Source organism: Podarcis bocagei, assembly GCF_964188305.1.
Source record: "Podarcis bocagei genome assembly, chromosome: 1".
Taxonomy (NCBI): Eukaryota; Metazoa; Chordata; class Lepidosauria; order Squamata; family Lacertidae; genus Podarcis; species Podarcis bocagei.
Window position 1 is genome coordinate 42,026,777 of NC_138125.1, and position 18,955 is coordinate 42,045,731.

General features: G+C 41.6%; 1 protein-coding gene across 1 annotated transcript in view; it reads left to right on the plus strand.

Annotated features, from left to right (window-relative positions):
* SPRED1 (sprouty related EVH1 domain containing 1) overlaps window positions 1–12,435 on the plus strand; it is a 75,798-nt gene extending 63,363 nt beyond the window's left edge. Inside the window, exons 5-6 of the mRNA XM_081209593.1 lie at window positions 1,857–2,015; window positions 6,227–12,435. Coding sequence (XP_081065719.1) covers window positions 1,857–2,015; window positions 6,227–6,886 — 819 coding nt within the window. The 3' untranslated portion in view covers window positions 6,887–12,435. The remainder of the gene's footprint in view (window positions 1–1,856; window positions 2,016–6,226) is intronic.
* Window positions 12,436–18,955: the final 6,520 nt, after the last annotated feature.

Here is an 18,955-nt window from a genome sequence, read left to right on the forward strand (position 1 = left end):
GTATTTCTTGATTTTATTTTGTTGCTGCTGCTGTTGTGTTAAGTTTTAATAACCATCCCGTGACAAAACAACCTAAACTAATTGTTTCCTATCCAAAGAACTATTCTGAAATACTTCATCAAAATGGTTTGTTTGGAAACCAAAATCTTTTTTATTAGGGACTGTGTAGCTACTGGGAGTTTGAGGAATTGAGTGTAAAAGGATGGGTACTGAGAACATGACACAAACACTGAACTTTTGTATGAACTACAGAAAAGATGTCAAGCATTTGTTGAAAATGGTAATAACACATAAATAGCCCCCAACACCAAATAAGGGTGTAGTTTGCAGTTTCTCACTGCACTGATATCGCCTTTGCTTACTTAGTGTTGAGAATTCATATGCCTCCACAGGAGTATCTGAAGTCCAGAGGCTGTTATAGCCCAACTCCATGCTGCAGTGCTGTGGCTTGCTTCAGCAGATCCTTGCTAGTTATACTGGGTTGTTAGTGGTTGTGTGGTACCCTGGACTATAAGGTCTTTGGACCCCAAGAAGGGTTGGCGTTTGCTAATGCACACAGTGCTTGTCAGAAAAGCTTTCCACAGCACCATCTGGTGTAGCAAGTTTGGAAAGTTATTTTCCTCCCACCCACCCTTTTATGTCTATAGCAAGCATGTTAACATGCTCTTCCACAACAATTGATTAGATTCTGCCCGACTTCACAATAGTCGGTTCAGCTCCTGATGAGCACTGTTTTCTACAATCTAGGAAGCTGTAAAAAGTGACTTGCTCGTTGTATTATCTTAGAATTTACTACTTATTTACTACCTTCATCACTTAGGAATGACACTTAAAAGTGAATTGTGGAGAACATTGTCTTTTGTTGAGGTGGCTGAGCATCTTTGTCTATTAAATACAGTGCCCATCTGCACAGTAACAGTACTTCTAACAAGTCTCATTTTGTTGAAGGTGCAGAAAGGTGTAAGCATGTAAAGTACATTTGTCAGAAACATGCTCACAAAATGAGCATCTTCCCAAGGAACAGATTTTGTGTAGTGTCTTGCACATTAAGGCAACCTGTCCCAATGTATTTTGGACTACAACTCCCATAAGTCCCAACCAGCTGTCTAAGACTGAAAGAGCTGCAAGTTGCCAAAGGCTGCATCAAGGCACAGCCATCATATACTCTGAAAACAGCAGGTGTGGCATAAGAATATATATTCTGCCTGTTTGAAGTGTTAAATTCCATGGAAATCCTTGCCCTAATTATGGTCTTGCAATAAGTGTTCAGGTGATCACAGTTTCCCACACCAATTTGGTGGCCTTCTATTACAGAAGTGAGAGTGAGTCACACACCCAACCCGGTTGGCTGCTCTATTTCAGGGATCTGTCGGAACCAGGGGCAATTGCTGTGGTTAGTTGGTGGTCAGGTGGTTGACAAATATCAAGTCTTCGGTGCCAATCACTGCTTGGAAAAGGAAATGGCATACAATCCTCTCTGTAGTGATGTTTTCTAGATGTATAAATAACCAACTGGGAAATGGAGTTTGTGTGGTCCCATATCCATACCATGCAATCATGGAAATTGTAGGTCTGAAGGGCTGTTAGTGTTTTTCTTGTGCTGGGTGTGTTTGTGACTTGTACATTCAGTAAGCATTCCATAAGGGGGATACTAAAAGTATTTTTGACACTGCATAAATGCTGCCTCCAGCATGTAATCTGTGGCATTTGTTTACAATAGAATTTTTGTAAATGTTTAGCATGCAACTTGTTTTGATTTTAGTTGAAGTCATCTGCATTGTCATCCATCTGAATTGCTGGGATGACTCAAGCACAACAACAACAAAAAATGAATTATAATTTATTATCATTCCCAGGCTATTCCAGAAAGCATACCGAGTTTGCTAATGAAAGATCATCTTTTCCAACATGAACCTGGAGTGAGCAATGATTCTTACAAAAGCTTAAGTATAAGACCCTCAACCTTTGAAGATTTCAGCTCAAGAAGACCATTTTTCCACAACCAATCCAACCAGGTAACAGCTCTGCAACTAGAAAAAAACAGCTGTCAGAAATTTGGCTTAGTTATTTTATTGTCTAGGCTAGACCTATAATGGGAGCCAAAGCTTTTCCACTATGTTAGAGAGCCATGGCAAGCCTCAGGCTCACGTACTCCCTTCTCTCCCCTCTTTCATGCACCAGACTTAAAAGTGGAAGTGACTACAGGAAGAGATTAAAAACATCGGCTTCCACTTTTGAACAAGCTATAGTTCTTCGGGTTCCAGTGTCATGGGAAGTTGCAGCTTGTTTAAAAGTAGAAGATGCTTCTGATATCTCTTTGGCTGTATTCACACGTGGGGTTTATTGTGTTAGTTTAACTGACTATAAGGCTAGTGCTTCTTTCTTTTTTTCTAACTTTCCTTTCACACTACACAAGCCTGTTCCATCATATCTCAACCCCTATACGGCCATGTTGCGGTAAAGGCCATTCACACAGCAAGAACCAGCAACAGACATCAACAGATGTCAACATGCCACCACCATTCTGCTACTCTGTGCTGAAATACTAGCCTTGAAGTGGGCAAGGAATGCACTACATGCTGGTAGTCTGCCACACAGCTCGTCATGTGAGCGGCTGTGGCACAAACCTGTGAAAAAAGCAGGAAAATCACCACACAAAATCACATGGTTTTCCGAGTTGGGGGGAGGGAGCTGTAAGAGGGGGGGGTTTGCAATCAAATAACATGGAAATGAGCGCTAGACTATATCCTCATACATATTTTCAGAAGTGGCTTTTATGTTGTGTGAAAGCTCAGTTTTTCTGTGCAAAATAACTACCAGGGAAACATCAGGGAAAGGGAATAAACTGTGGTGTGAATGAAGCCATTCTCTGCTGAAAGGGGTGGTGGTGTGTGTGGCTCATGCAACTGGAAACCATGACTTCCCATTTCTTCTGAATTGAGCAAATATGTGCAGTCGCAGCAACTTCCACCTTGTCCTCTTCCTTCCCATCTGCATACTTCCCTCTTTTCCCTCGCCTGCTGTGTACAATTCCTTCTATCACTTAGGAATTTTTACTCACCCAGCCTTTCTCATTGACGTATACTTGCTCAGTCCCATTTATTCTGCCTTCCTTTCAACTGCCATACAGCTTCTCGAAAGATGCTAAAGCCCCTACCAGGCTACTTGCCCTCCTTCCTGGGCCTCTCAGCCACATAGTTTTCTTATTCCCTTTTACAGTTTCCATTGTTGCCTCCAGGCAAGCAGCTCGGTCTGTGTCACAGTCCCACCCACTTCCTGCTCTGGACATTGATTTCTTCCTCTCCTCCACCCAAACAATCCTTCACTTCACAAAGCTCGTCTTCTGTTTTCCACCTGAGCAGTAGAAATGCTTATTTTTTTTAAATTACAGCAGCTGGGGAACACTCCCCAAGAAATAGTCATGTTTTTGTCAGTCAAGGAATATTTTATGAGGTCTCAAAAAATCCATTTGCCAGAGAAAAAGGCCCCCAGCGTCTCCCTTTCCCTCCAGGCTCACAGGAGGATAGAAAGAATATACATATACGTAATTTCATTTGTGTGCTCGCTCTCCACAGTTCAAGCCATGCTCAAGCCAGCTTACAACAAAAAGACAATTTCCACATAAATCATAATATCTAAAATAAAGATTTAAAAAAATCAGCTACAACCCGCCCCGCCCCCCCAACAAAAACTTCTGCTTTTGTAGCTGGAGTCAGCCAAGGCCCTGCCCTCTTGGGCCAGGTGGGAAAAGGCCTGCAAGGCAGGGAGCAGGTCTTCCAAGACTCACAGCCAAGATGGTCTCATATTGTGTTGAGCCCTGGAGCAAGGAGAAGCGGAACTGGCCACACACACTGCTTCTGCCCTCAGCGAAGCCCAGAACAATACAAGACCTCCTGTCCCAAATTCTCAAGAGGAGAGGAGAGGTCAATGATAGCCACAGACTGCAGCTGGCTAGTAAGCAAAGTCAGGCCCTGGTTTTGTCGGTCTACTGTTATGATTTTAGGTGGAAAGAACAAAAATGTCTGCTGGCATTTAAATTCGTGAGTTGTCTTTTTTTATTATTGTCAAGCCTCTAAAATCCTTTGTGGTGAAAATAGAGCACTCCATGATAAATTTAATATTATCCTTTCCTAACCTTGTAGTTGATCTTATGCCTCTTTTACCCACAATTCTATATTGTGGCACCCAGGTATCCTGGAGTACCTCAGATATAGGCATAAGATTTTCTCTCACTAGAGTATACATGGGTTAGGGAAATTTCCCATGTGCAGGTGTGCAAAGATCACATATGTCTACTTTGTAAGATTTATATTTGTGAATGCTACTACTTGCAGCTCTTCAACTGTACTCCAGCATTACTGTGTACACCACCACCCAAGGTTTTTTTTTGGGGGGGGGTTGCCTGCACCATTGTACTGTATACCTATGTAGAAAGAAAGTTTTGTGCAAAGTAGCTTTTGTCTGACTTCAGCCTGATCTCTCATTTTCCTGACATCCTCTCCCCCGCCCCCAAGTTTGCAGAGTTAAAGCCCAGAACAATCTATTACTGAAGCTTAGGCTTGCATTACTCTGTTTTATTTTAGAGTGATCTTCTACTTAGATTTCAAAGATTTCCCTATTTAGCTTGCTCTAGTTGTTTAGACAGTTTTAACCATTGGCAAGGGTGACCGATTACAATTTTTATTACTTTGAGCCAAGCCATTTTGAATCTCAAATATTCCAGCAGAAGTCTGCTCTGCCCTATAATGGAGTGTCTTGTTTTTGCCCTTGGCAGGGATGGGAAAGGATTGTTTGCTTTTTAATCTTTGCTCATAAACTAAAACTTTATAGCAAACTTATTTTCATTAATACTGAAAGATGTTTCTGTCATCGCTGGCCGATCCTTTAGAAGGTTATGGAAAAGTTATTTCTGTCTTGGTTTTGTGGATTTCCATTGGTGCCAGCAAAGTGAGCAACTTCTTTGGTACTGGCTACAAGTTCTCACCACAAGTGTTAATGTGTTTGTTAAGCAAGTACTTCAGTAATCAAGGACTGCTTCTTCAAAAAGCAGTTTGAAATAATTCAGGCATGAGTTGCAAAGTGGCTTTTATTTCTACACCTGTAAGAAATCCTCCACCCTTTGCAATATGATTTAAAATTAACCACTTTCTGCAGGCAGCCTGAAATTCTGGTCACACCTACCCAGAGTAAGTCCTATTAAACTCAATGGGGCTTACTTCTGAGTAGATATGCACAGAATTGCACTTGGGGGCTAGTTCCAAGAATTTCAGAAGCATGGATCACCTGAGCTCCTAATTCTCCACTTTGTCATTTGGAGACTTTTTTGAGTCTCACCCATGTTTGAAAATGGTCTGCTTCACATTTATCTCAAGAGTGTTGTGTTGCATTCACAAATCCTACTTCACATTCTTAAAGCAGAATTGTGAGTTGAATAATTTCTGCTTTTGAAATTCCTGCTCTTTGTTAGACACTACCTTTTCTGAGACCCATCCTTTTTGTCCAGAGCAACCCAAAAGGTGGCAGTGGAGGAAATAAAGGCAGATTAACTGCCTTTCCCAGTGCCCTGCCAGCAAGACACTGTGTGTGTGTGTGTGTGTGTGTGTGTGTGTGTGTGTGTGTTTTTCTCCTGTCTTCTTCCAAATGTTATTACTGGTCAACTCTTTCCCTCCCACCCCCAATTTGCACTCACCCTCTTTTCTTCGTGGTTTTTGTTTTTCATTTGCTTGAGCTTTCCATCTCCTCATTCCTTTCATGTCTTAGGTGACCTACGATGGGCATTTAGGGGAGGGATGCAGGGTTGTGAATACCTTTGTATAGCATTTAATTGTTAAGGTGCCTAATCAGCATTAAATATGAATAGATTTCATGAAGCTGCAATCCTGTGATTCCAAGGAGGGTGACCCATGAATTGCAGGAATCATTGTACTGAACAGGAAAAGGAAAATGCACCCGCCACCACTTTTTGTCTTACCAATGCAAGCCCAGATGGGAAATGGCAGTTCATCCATTTTGAGTTCTGCCCCCCATAACCCCACCCCCACCCACACACACACCATTTGGATTACTCTGCCTATCATCTTTGTCAGAAACTCTTCAATTCAGTTTACGGAAAACAAGTAGGGATGAAACCTCCTGAAAATAAAGTTCTCTGGTACTTAATCATCAGCTTGTGCTGAGAGATTCTGTCACACTTGTGTGTAAACAAAGTGTCTTACTTCCCTTTCAGATACCCCTGAAGCCAGTCAGGAATGTCAGTTTTCAGGACGACGAAGAAATTGTTCGAATAAACCCTCGTGACATTTTAATCCGCCGCTATGCAGACTATAGGCACCCAGACATGTGGAAAAATGACTTGGATAGGGATGAAGGCGACGCCTCACTGCAGTGTCCCAAGGCAGATAGTAAAAAACCAGACTATCTGTACCCTTCCGGGGACGGAACTAAGTTGAATTCGCTAAAAGATTCCAAGTGTTCTGTGGTACTGAAAACGCAACCTTCCTCGTTCAAATTGAAAAAGTCGAAAAGGAGGAAAGAGGACGGGGAGCGCTCTCGCTGCATATACTGCCAGGAAAGGTTTAATCATGAAGAGAATGGCCGGGGCAAATGCCAGGATGCTCCCGATCCCATCAAGAGATGCATCTATCAAGTTAGCTGCATGCTTTGTGCTGAGAGCATGCTTTACCATTGTATGTCAGACTCGGAGGGGGATTTCTCTGACCCCTGCTCTTGTGACACTAGCGACGACAAGTTCTGCTTGCGATGGCTCGCCCTTGTCACGTTGTCTTTCATTGCGCCGTGTATGTGCTGCTACCTCCCCTTAAGAGCGTGCCACCATTGTGGTGAGGTCTGTGGATGCTGCGGAGGGAAGCATAAAGCGGCTGGATGAACCAGTCCGGTACCAAGTTTGGGCTAACAACGTCTTTATTTTCAGGAAGTATCTAACTCGTGGAAGCATTTGGCAAGCAGAAGGGGGAAACCTGTCGTGTATGAAAGGTCAATTCTGAAAGAAGCATCAGAACTTGTTGCACTGTAGGAATGCTGGCCACGCCGAATGATCTGCTTTTAAGTGCATGGTGCAAGTTGCGTCGGGAGTTCTTGCGAAAGGAAAGCCTTTTCTTAACGATTGGTGGTTGAAAGAAGTATAAACTGCAGTCCGTACTATAAGGGATCAACTTCAGCAATTTGTACATATTGAGGTTAGGTGATGGGGGCTGTTGAAAGAATCTATTTAGCAGAAAATTTAACTCAACCTGCAGTAGCGAGAGCTGATTTAAAACTAAGGAAAGTTTAAAACTTGGTGACTGCAAGAAACTAAATTGATTTTAAATGCAACTAAATTGCTTATAAATAGTTTTTTGGAAACAACTTTATGTACAAATAACAAATGTTTATATTTAACAAAATATATGGTACGAATTATTAAATCTTCCTTACCCTTTCCAGTTGCAACACAGTTATGGACCACATTTCCAGTCACATTCCATGGTAGTATTTCTCGATATTTAACTAGTTAACTTAGTAGCATTTCTATTCAAAATGGACAAATCAATATTTTCAGTCTTGTTTCCCTTCAGCTACATTTTTGTATTGAGTTCTCTCTGTACATTCTGGTAATCTGAAAGCCTTTAAAATATTAATTATTGTAGTCTTGAATGACCAATGTTTTGTTAAGCACAGGTGTAATTGTCTAATGCTCTTATAAGAACATAACATTTATTTTTATATATAAATTACTCTGTATTCAGCAAAATGGCAAAGGAGGTTTTTTCCTTTCTCAACCAGCAAATTTTCTTCTAGGGTTTCCTTGATTTCAGATGTTTGAGGAAAGAAAAATACAACAAAATAATTGTCATAAAATATATATATATATATATTTATCATGCAATTCAACGGTACCAATTATTACTTCAAACTAGCAAAAGAACAAAAAAGCATCCATTATTCTAATCTTATTTGGCCTATCAGAAATTTACAATACTCCGTACATCAAACTATAACCCAGGTAGGGAAAAGCAAATGAATTTCTTGTGAATGGAAGTGGGTTTTATTTTGTCTTTGTTGTAGCATATTAATAATGAATGTTTAACTTAACATTTGGCTATGTGCTCTAAATACCAATTTGGGGAAATTTCTAAATGTCATCCATCATATAACATAGCTGAGTATACAGGTTTTTAATTAATAAAACTCTCTAAAGCAGTGAAGCAGTCATTCATTCAAAATCGTTAATGGGTGGAGGGGAAAAACCATGTGTTTAATATGCTCTTACGATTAAAATTATAATTGCACACTACCTTTTCTTTTATTTCTATGCATTTCCCCCCCAGTGAAATGTTTTGGTTTATTTTCTTCCGAAGACCATGTTCAATCACAGGAATCTTTCCTTCCCCTCCTCTTCTCAGAGCCCAGGTATCAAACTGAACAACTGTATATAACACTATCTGTAAAATACTTTTTTAAAGAAAGCATTTATATTTATATGACAGCTTGAACTGACAACGTTATGTACATAGATCATCTTGAAGTATTATTTCACATTGAAAAGAAGACAAATATATTGATAACTATAGAAGTTAAGAGCTCCTTTCTAGTTTTGTACTTTAAAAAAAAAGCCTGTATGGATAACCGAAGTCAGCAAACACGACACTGTAGCAGCAATCTCTTTAAATCCTTTCCTTTTATATATATTTGAGAGCTGCTGCTCCAGAAGACTTTCACGCTTCACATATTGAGCTAAACTTGGTTGCCTAGATAGACTGTTAACTTTTTTTCCAAATATACAAACAAAAACGAGACAGAGATTCGTAACCTGCATTTCACTGTTGACATAGGACCTGCATCTTGTGAATATAGCATTTACTAAAACATTATGCTTTTAATTAAAAATGGAGCATGGTATCAACAACCCAAGAAAAGAACTTGCTGGCTGTACAGAAAAGTCCTTTGGAACTTTGTGTGTATGTGTGCGTATGTGCGTACTTTGGGAATCTAACCATTTTCTATGAGCACTCATCGACATAGTGCAACTCTTGGTTCTTGTAGTAGTGAAACCTTATATGCTTTAAAAAAAATTACTGAATATGTGCATTAATATTTTCAGTATATATTTAACCACTTTGCTGCTAAACATTTACTATCCTTTACTCTTGAAGAAATATTATTCCTATTTTGTTTTTTTTAAAAAAAATACAAATTAATATGGATACTGGTATATAGGTTGTGTTATTTGCAACTGATCTAATTTGAAATAATTGCATCGGTTCAGTATCTGGTTTCATGGATTGTGTGATGTCGGCCACATTTCTGTATGTTTTGCTTTAACAGGGGAATTTCTTAACTAACTGTGGCCAACTCACATATGAAGTTGCCTTATAGGGAGTCAGACCACGGGATAATCCATCTCTGTGCTCAAATTAGTGGTCATCTTTCAAGATCTCAGGCAGACCTGCTGCTCAGCTCTGCTAACTGAGGTGCTTTTTTAACTGGGGATGCCAGTGATTAAACTAAGAAATGATGTATGGCTCTATTTTCCTGGAACAAACCATTGAATCACCACTTCTCAATCCACTAATTCTAATTCATAGAATCCGCCATGGAGTTGTTTTGTTGAATCTCATGGATTTCAGTGCACTTAATTTTTTTTGTCTTTAAATCAGATTGTGCCCCCTGTGTGCATTTTATCTTTTCACCCTGCTTTCTCAGAAGGAGGCTGGGTTAGGGACAAAGAGTCAACAGATAAGAGGTTTACTGTAAAGCATGTAAATTCAGGTGCCTTTTAAGGTGTAATGTAATGAGGGACTTTTCTCCAAGCCTATATCAACTCATGTGCAGTAATTGCCGAAGGATGTTCAGGTTTCAGCCTCCTAAAAGGTGCTACCTGAAAGAAGGAGTGTTCTGTCTGAGGTGAAAGCAGCTAGCTATAACATTAGGGTACCACCTACTGGACAAACATGATTTAGGAAACTTAACTTTATTCATGCAGCCTACACACACACACACACACACACACACACATTTTCTCTGATAGTTGTTTAAAACATCAATGCCAAAGTAGGGGATGGAAAGAGATCCGTGCAATTTCAGCAACTGCAGTTGTTTCAGACACAATTGAATTAATAAACATGTCCCATTGAAAGTCCAGTAGTGTAAAACAAGACATTCTTACTATCAGGCTTTGTGGAAATGCAAATGTTCCAGACCAAAATAAAACAATAGCTGGAAGTTTCTGGTTCCTCCCCACCCCACCCCGCATCCTGTTAATTGACATTGTTGGTCTTATTCCAGAAGAGTCATTCTTGAAAGTTTAGAAGATTATATCCCACCTTGCAAAACAGTGAGCCTTTAACTTTTCTATATTATTTTGTTGTTAAAAAAATAAATCCCCACAAAAGCCTACGTTTCTGTTTCATATACAGTGGTGCCTCGCAAGACGAAAATAATCCGTTCCGCGAGTCTCTTCGTCTAGCGGTTTTTTCGTCTTGCGAAGCAACCCTATTAGCGGCTTAGTGGATTAGCGCTATTAGCAGATTAGCGGCTATTAAAGGCTTAGCGGCTAAAAGGCTATTAGCGGCTTAGGAAAAGGGGGGGAGTGGAAAAAAATCGGAACACTCGCAAGACATTTTCGTCTTGCGAAGCAAGCCCATAGGGAAATTCGTCTTGCGAAGCAGCTCAAAAACAGAAAACCCTTTCGTCTAGCGGGTTTTCCATCTTGCGAGGCATTCGTCTTGCGGGGCACCACTGTAGAAATCTCTGAGCCAGTAGTTCTAAAACTTAGGGCCTTGAACTTGAATGAAAACAGTCATGAGTTGTACCACACGTGTCCCGCTATCCACCTGTTTGTTATGCAGAAATTCACTTATCTAAACACAGTTATTCACAGCTGATTCAGTTATTTGAATAGCTGGAGTTTGCCCACTTCCTTACATGTTAGTGCTGTGCTGGTGTACGGCAGCCATTTTTGGGAAGAAACCATACAGAGAGAGTGCAGACAGATCAGTTTTTCATTTGTCTCTATTTCATAGCTGCCAACTTTCCCCTTTTCTTGCGAGGAATCCTATTCGGAATAAGGGAATTTCCCTTTAAAAAGGGGAAACGTTGACAGCTATGCTCTATTTTGCTGGCTGGCTGCAGCCATTTTGGGCAGAGGGGAGAGAGATTACGGATTAGAAATGTTCCCATAGGAAATGGAAATCGCCAACTCACTGTGTGAATGCTTGCCTAACAATTTCCTGGGAATGCATTGTGTTCAGAAAGTGAACTGTGTGTATTTTCCCCACCAGCCAACACCTTGGGCACTTGAATGTTCTGGGCCCCTAAGCGTTGCACATTAAAGTTGTTTGGAGGTAGTGTCACCTTTACTTCACTTCTCATCCCAACAGAATTTTGAATTTGCATGATTTTTTGAGAAACCTTCTGTTCCTCCTTCAGAACCAATGTTAAGATTTGTGCCCTAGTGTATACAGATCCTTGCATATAGCAGCTTCATTACCTGCAATCTCGCCTGTGGAAGAGACTTATTATTGCTGGGTCAGAAGGTCTCAGAGGACGCAGATACTTTAAAAGTGGTGCCCAAGTTCAAAGCAAATTTAGATCTAGAGCACAGACTTCTGTATTGACCAAACTGCACACTTTCAAACAGCAATTTCAGATATTTTTGCATGCTGGAATGCAACATTCCCATTTTTCTTCTATAATCTTTCTGTGAGTAATCCTGTATGTGTGTACAAGGAAGAAAAACCTCAAGAACTCCCCATGTAAATAATACACAATGTTTGTGTTGGTCTTTCGATCTCCAGAGAACATAGAACTCTGTATATATGGAGTCTACAGTGGTCCACACACTCTTGAGGGAGAAGAATGAAGGAGATGGTTTAGTATTCCAATTAGTACTATTAAAGTTGGCAGCCTGGTGGTTAAAACTTTCATTTGCTTTTTGGTGCACTGATGAAGTAGCATTTAAATGGCATCTCCCTCCCCCCCCCCCCAGCATCTTAACTGCAATAGCTGTGGTTAGCTTTGAAAATTAAAACAACCTAGTGGGGAAAACTTTGTATTGGAAGCTGCAGCATAATCTGTACATAGGTTTTTTCCCCTCCCTCTTGTTTGTGAATATTTTGCTTCGTGCAATTTGCTTTCCACCCTATTGACCTCAAAAAAGTGCCTCACTTGTATATTATTTCCATTAAAATATTAATTGCTATCTCTTTCTACTAAATGATGTAGGTTTAAGTTTTAATTCCATGCCATAGATGTATTTCTTTCTATGTATAAGAATATAGCTGGTTACCTTGAGGACATAATGTAAATACACATACGAGTTTTAACTGTTTTGTTATCATACCCTTTGTAAGTTGCCATACTGGATAATATCATAAAACAGATTTAAGTTTCAATGTTTTCCTGCAATTACCTGATTAAAACTATCATGAAATTAAAGGGAGATATGTCATGTGTTTTTGTATTTCACTTTTGGGATGGCTCAGAGCAGGGAAAGAGGAAAATATTGGTGCAGAAGAGTACCTTTCAGAATTGTGTAGCATTAAGATGGATTCAGCAACATGGGCCTACTGCCTTGCATAAAATAATAAAATTGTAGAAGTGACCCTGAGGGCAATCTAGTCCAACCCCCTGCAATGCAGAAATCTCAGCTAAAGCATCCCTGACAGATGTCCATCCAACCTCTGCTTAAAAACCAAGGACGGAGAATCTACCACGTTCCAAGGGAATCTTTTCCACTGTTGAAGAGTTATTACAGTTAAAAAGTTCTTCCTGATGTTTAGTCGGAATCTCCTTGCTTGTGACTTGAGGCCATTCAGGTCCTACCCGCCACAGGAGAAAACAAGCTGGCTGCATCTTCCATGTGACAGCCCTTTCGATATTTGAAGATGGCTATCATATCCAATCTTGGTCTCCTCTTTTCAAGGCCAAACGTACCCAGTTCCCTCAACCACTCCTCATAAGTCTTGGTTTTCAGAACTTTTATCATCTTGGTCGCCCTCCTCTGCATACATTACACCTTTCTAAAGTGAGCTGTGGTGTGTTTTTTGGCATACATACACAAAGCAGTGGTGTTCTTGGCAGCTTCCTTTTTTCTTTTTACATTCTAACCTTGTGTACAGATAGGTAAAGGTAAAGGGACCCCTGACCATTAGGTCCAGTCGTGGCCGACTCTGGGGTTGCGGCGCTCATCTCGCTTTATTGGCCAAGGGAGCCGGCATACAGCTTCCGGGTCATGTGGCCAGCATGACCAAGCCGCTTCTGGCGAACCAGAGCAGCAAACGGAAACGCAGTTTACCTTCCCGCCAGAGCGGTACCTATTTATCTACTTGCACTTAGACGTACTTTCGAACTGCTAGGTTGGCAGGAGCAGGGACCAAGCAACGGGAGCTCACCCCGTCATGGGGATTCGAACCGCCGACCTTCTGATTGGCAAGTCCTAGGCTCTGTGGTTTAAAATACACCAATTTAAATTGTTGAGTCTAGCCTAGGCTTTCAAGTAAGTAATTGTTTTTCTTGGTCAAATATCCAAAAGTACCACCAATCTTTCCCCAGTTTGCCACCTTAGTGTATTTTGCTATGGAAAAGGAGCAAGTCGGATGCACATGTGTCCCTCTCAAGCGATTCAAGGCCTGTTTCATAAGTATCTGGGTCAGCTGTTGTGTTCAGGTCCTGCTTGCAGGCTTGCCATTGGTGGGCCATTGTGAGAGCAGGATGATCAGTGTTTCTCAACCTGTAGGTCCCCAGATGTTGGACTACAACTCCCATCATCCCTAACCACTGGCTAGGAATGATGGGAGTTGTAGTCCAACAACATCTGGGGACTTACAGGTTGAGAAACACTGTACTAGATGGAACTTTGGTCTGATCCAGCATGGCATTTCTTATGTTCTTACATTAACCAGATACCAAATATGAAACAAAAACTGACCCTTTGTGCAATATTGATCTTTACTCATATTTTAGTGGGGTTGGGCAGCATTGTTTTCTGGGCAGCTGCAGATCCTATATTCCTGCATCCCTTACCTTCCCTCAAGTTATTGGGCTACATTTTGGAGTCATGCGGCACTGAGGATTTGCATAGAATCCATGCCCTGGAGCCTTGATCTAACTACCATTGCCCTCACAGGACTCCTAATTATTATTATAATTTATACCCCGCCCATCTGGCTGGGTTTCCCCAGCCACTCTGGGTGGCTTCCAACAAAATATTAAAATACAATAGTCTATTAAACATGAAAAGCTTCCCTAAACAGGGCTGCCTTCAGATGTCTTCTAAAAGTCTGGTAGTTGTTTTTCTCTTCTAAATATGGACACACAGTGGGTGACTTTCTGTAATGACCTCTCTGTGGACTTCCAGAGACATCTGGCCATGGCAAGAAGCAGGTTTCCTTGATATGATCCAGAAGTGCCATTATTATTTGGAGGTTCTGGCTGCCACATATACTGCTCCAAAAGGTCCACACGGAGAGGGGTATTGTCACAAGGGATGTGCAAGATTAAATTTGTTCTTGAATTTGCTTCAGATGTTTCACTGAGTTTTATTGTTTTTGTGTTTTAACCCCTTTTAAATGCTTGCTTTAATTTTAATTTAATTTTATTTTATTCTCTTGTGTTTCCCGCCCATTTAGAGGACAGAAGAGACAGAAAATCCATAAATAAGGTTAGTGTTTCTGGGGAAGGTGACTTTAGGGAAACAATTCCCATGGTCTCCATTAGGTACATTAGTTAGCTGTCCTTCCCCTATTACTTCCCCAAGAGTTACACGACCACTTAAGTTACATCCATGTTCTCTAGCCTGAGCACTGAATACAGTGGTGCCCCGCAAGACGAATGCCTCGCAAGACGGAAAACCCGCTAGACGAAAGGGTTTTCCGTTTTGGAGGTGCTTTGCAAAATGAATTTCCTATGGGCTTGCTTCGCAAGACGAAAATGTCTTGCGAGTTTCTGCGGGGTTTTTTTTCCTCTCCCCCCTTTTTCCCAAGCCGCTAAGCCGCTTATCATCTGATCCTAAGCCGCTAAGCCGCTTATCAGCTGATCCGCTAAGCCGCTAATAGCGCTAATCCACTAAGCCGCTGATGGGCTTGCTTCGCAAGACGAAAAAACCGCAAGACGAAGAGACTCGCGGAACGGATTCTTTTCGTCTTGCGAGGCACCACTGTATTATAAACTTATTCAAATATTTATGGCTAGCAACATTAAGTTGCACAGACTTTAAAACCAGATCATATTGCAGTACCACTGTAAATCACATCTTCAGCAACCCCATTGTTCAGTCGACAGAATTCCCAAATGCCTATATACAGTAACATTTGATCCCTGGGAAACAGGAACTGAGGTTCTGATGCATCAGATACAATTTTCCAGCTGAAAGCCACGAGGAACTGTTAAAACCATTTTTATTCTTAAGAGGCACAAAGTTATTTCTTTTTAATTGTACTGAAAAGAGGAACAAGATGTGGAGGGGCAGTGGTAGAAGTTCTTTGGGGGTATGAGTCAAGGGATAAAAATAGAAAAGGGAAGGAGGAATATGAGAAGCCAAGAGATACTGCCTTGCCATCGTCTAGGCTGTGTGTGTGTGTGTGTGTGTGTGTGTGTGTGTGTGTGAACTAAGCAAATCTTAGTAAACCGGCCCATGCTTTGTCAGCAAAGCTTGCCCGGTTTCTGTCTTTCTGTTAATATTTAAGTGCAGGAAGGAATGTACTAGCAGATAGATTTAACTTTTCAGAAGTTATATCCCATTTCAGAAGAACACCAGAAATTAATTTAGGATAATCAATAATTATATTGATCAAAAGTCACTGGTTACATTAACTTTTCACCTAAAAGGGAATTAAAATCACAAGTAATAATAATAATAATAATAATTTATTATTTATACCCCGCCCATCTGGCTGGGCTTCCCCAGCCACTCTGGGCGGCTTCCATAAAAACCAAAAATACAGTAAAATATCACATGTTAAAAACTTCCCTGAACAGGGCTGCCTTAAGATGTCTTCTGAATGTCAGGTAGTTGTTTATCGCTTTGACATCTGCTGGAAGGGCGTTCCACAGGGCGGGCGCCACTACCGAGAAGGCCCTCTGCCTGGTTCCCTGTAGCTTTGCTTCTCACAATGAGGGAGCCGCCAGAAGGCCCTCGGCGCTGGACCTCAGCGTCCGGGCAGAATGATGGTGGTGGAGACGCTCTTTCAGGTATACTGGACCGAGGCCGTTTAGGGCTTTAAAGGTCAGCACCAACACTTTGAATTGTGCTCGGAAACGTACTGGGAGCCAATGTAGGTCTTTCAAGACCGGTGTTATATGGTCCCGGCGGCCGCCCCCAGTCACCAGTCTAGCTGCCGCATTCTGGATTAGTTGTAGTTTCCGAGTCACCTTCAAAGGTAGCCCCACATAGAGCGCATTGCAGTAGTCCAAGCGGGAGATAACCAGAGCATGCACCACTCTGGCGAGACAGTCCGCAGGCAGATAGGGTCTCAGCCTACGTACCAGATGGAGCTGGTAAACAGCTGCCCTGGACACAAATTTGACCTGTGCCTCCATGGACAGCTGTGAGTCCAAAATGACTCCCAGGCTGCGCACCTGGTCCTTCAGGGGCACAGTTACCCCATTCAGGACCAGGGAATCCTCCACACCTGCCCGCCTCCTGTCCCCCAAAAACAGTACTTCTGTCTTGTCAGGATTCAACCTCAATCTGTTAGCCGCCATCCATCTTCCAACCGCCTCCAGACACTCACGCAGGACCTTCACCGCCTTCACTGGTTCTGATTTAAAAGAGAGGTAGAGCTGGGTATCATCCGCATACTGATGAACACTCAGCCCAAACCTCCTGATGATCTCTCCCAGCGGCTGCATGTAAAACTAGACCTTAATAAGCTACTGTGGTGAAATCAAGATCTTGCTTTTACAATTTCCAAGGATCCAGGGGGGGAAAGGAAGAAAATAAACAGAAATGGACTTTACTGCAAAATGTTATCTGTTAGCTTTCCAAAGAGGCAGTGGCGGAAGTACAGTTTTGGTTTGAAATTTACTATCATTTATTCCCTATCTCATTTGGCCGTGTCTTCTGTCTGAGTTAAAAACTTCACTCAGTCACTGACCTGTCCTCTGGATCAAATGCAATAAGCCTATTAAGTCACCTGCACATCCTGCTAGGAGACATTGTGTAGTCTCAATAAGAAAAGAACATCCAAAAGAGTAATCCAGACATGGCTGATGGAATCACAGTATCAGTTTATTTAAGTTTGCTATTCTTTACATTTTTGTTTTGCCTTGGCAATGTCAACATACTGGGGAAAAATACCAAAAAGCACTCTGAACCATGAATGTAGTTTGAAAGTTTAAAATTACTTCAGTAACTTATTCTCGAGAAGTATTTCTAGCTACATCAGCAAAGCTGCGGCACTGCAGCCAGATTCCTGGCCTACATTGCCCAGAATGCTGTGCCTGAAGGACTACCAACCCTTCCTTTGAGTGGAGATGTCAATTGGTTAGCAGCCACAAATCAATTGACAGAGTGTGGATGGGATACAGGAGCAAGCAGGGCAGAGAGGATGCAGCCTTGCTTTGGCAACACAGTGCCCTGCTATGACTGCTTACTTTCTGAAGTATAAGATAAAGCTGAGAGCAGAAAAATGTGAGATTCAATGTAATTTTGGACAGAAGCACACATCTGCCTATTTCCCCTTCCTGGTTACCATATAAGACTGCCCCTGATAAAATGCTGCTAAATTTCCCTAAAACCATCTCAAAGGTGGTATTGACAGAGGAAGTGCATGCTCCCGATTTTTTTAATTTTGTCCTGAAAGTTTTGGGCTCATATTCATTCTTATGAATGGCCTGGTTTGACAAACAGCCTTTGCAAAGAAAATTAACACAAGCTTCCCTGTCTCCTGATCATCTTGCCGGAAAGAATACAGCAAGGATTGTAAAGGTGCATGCTTAATGGCTGTGGAATTAATGGATTTGAGTTCTGTGTTGACAACAAAATGCAAGCTCCTTGAATTCATGCTTTAAAACGTATTTAAAGCATTCATTTGCTGAGCTTTGAAAACACACTAAGTATGGGTGCCCTTTTCTCTCTTTGTTGCATGCTTTTTGTTTTTAAAGGGGGGGGGGAGTATTGATCTGTCCTCTCTTGTGTACTTTGAGATCAATTAACTGCATTAGCCCTGAGGACACTGGGAAATGTGAGTGCAAGATATGACACTCTACTTCCTGGGCCAGGAGAGGAGTTGGCTGGCCTAAGGCTGTGTGGTGGAATAGAGCTTGCCTATTAGTCATCTGCTATGCTAAGTCCAGCGTTCTCTTTCCATAATCATCACACAGCCATGTGTTCATCAGTTATTCCAAGAGTTGAACCAGATGAGTTGTTTTCTCTTCTTCTACACTCCACAGGACTGGCTTCACATTTTCCTTTTCTTTTTTGCTTTATTATTATTATTATTATTATTATTATTATTATTATTATTATGAATACCCCGTCCATCTGGCTCACCCATCTGGTTTCCCCAAAAAACAAACCTGCTTCCTTAAAATAGGTAGACTGCTACCCAGTGGCGTAGCGTGGGGGGTGCAGGGGGGCCGGCCGCACCGGGCGCAACATCTGGGGGTTAGGGAAATCCACGGGTTAGGGGGCGCAAATCCACGGGTTAGGGGGCACAAATCCATGGGTTAGGGGGCGCAAATTACTTGCCTTGCCCCGGGTGCTGATAACCCACGCTACGCCACTGCTGCTACCTATTTCGGAGAATCAGATGACATAAATTGTTTGGAGAATCAGATGACATAAACTGATCAGAACTATAAACCAAGTTTTAAAAAACTCACTGTTCTATGTGAACCCTATGTGAACATGGTAATGGGCTCACCTGAAAGCTTCACTGATAGCTTGGTGGGCACTTTGAAAGATAAGAACCACTTCCCCACTTGCTGTTATTCCTCCAGCAACTAGTATACTGCT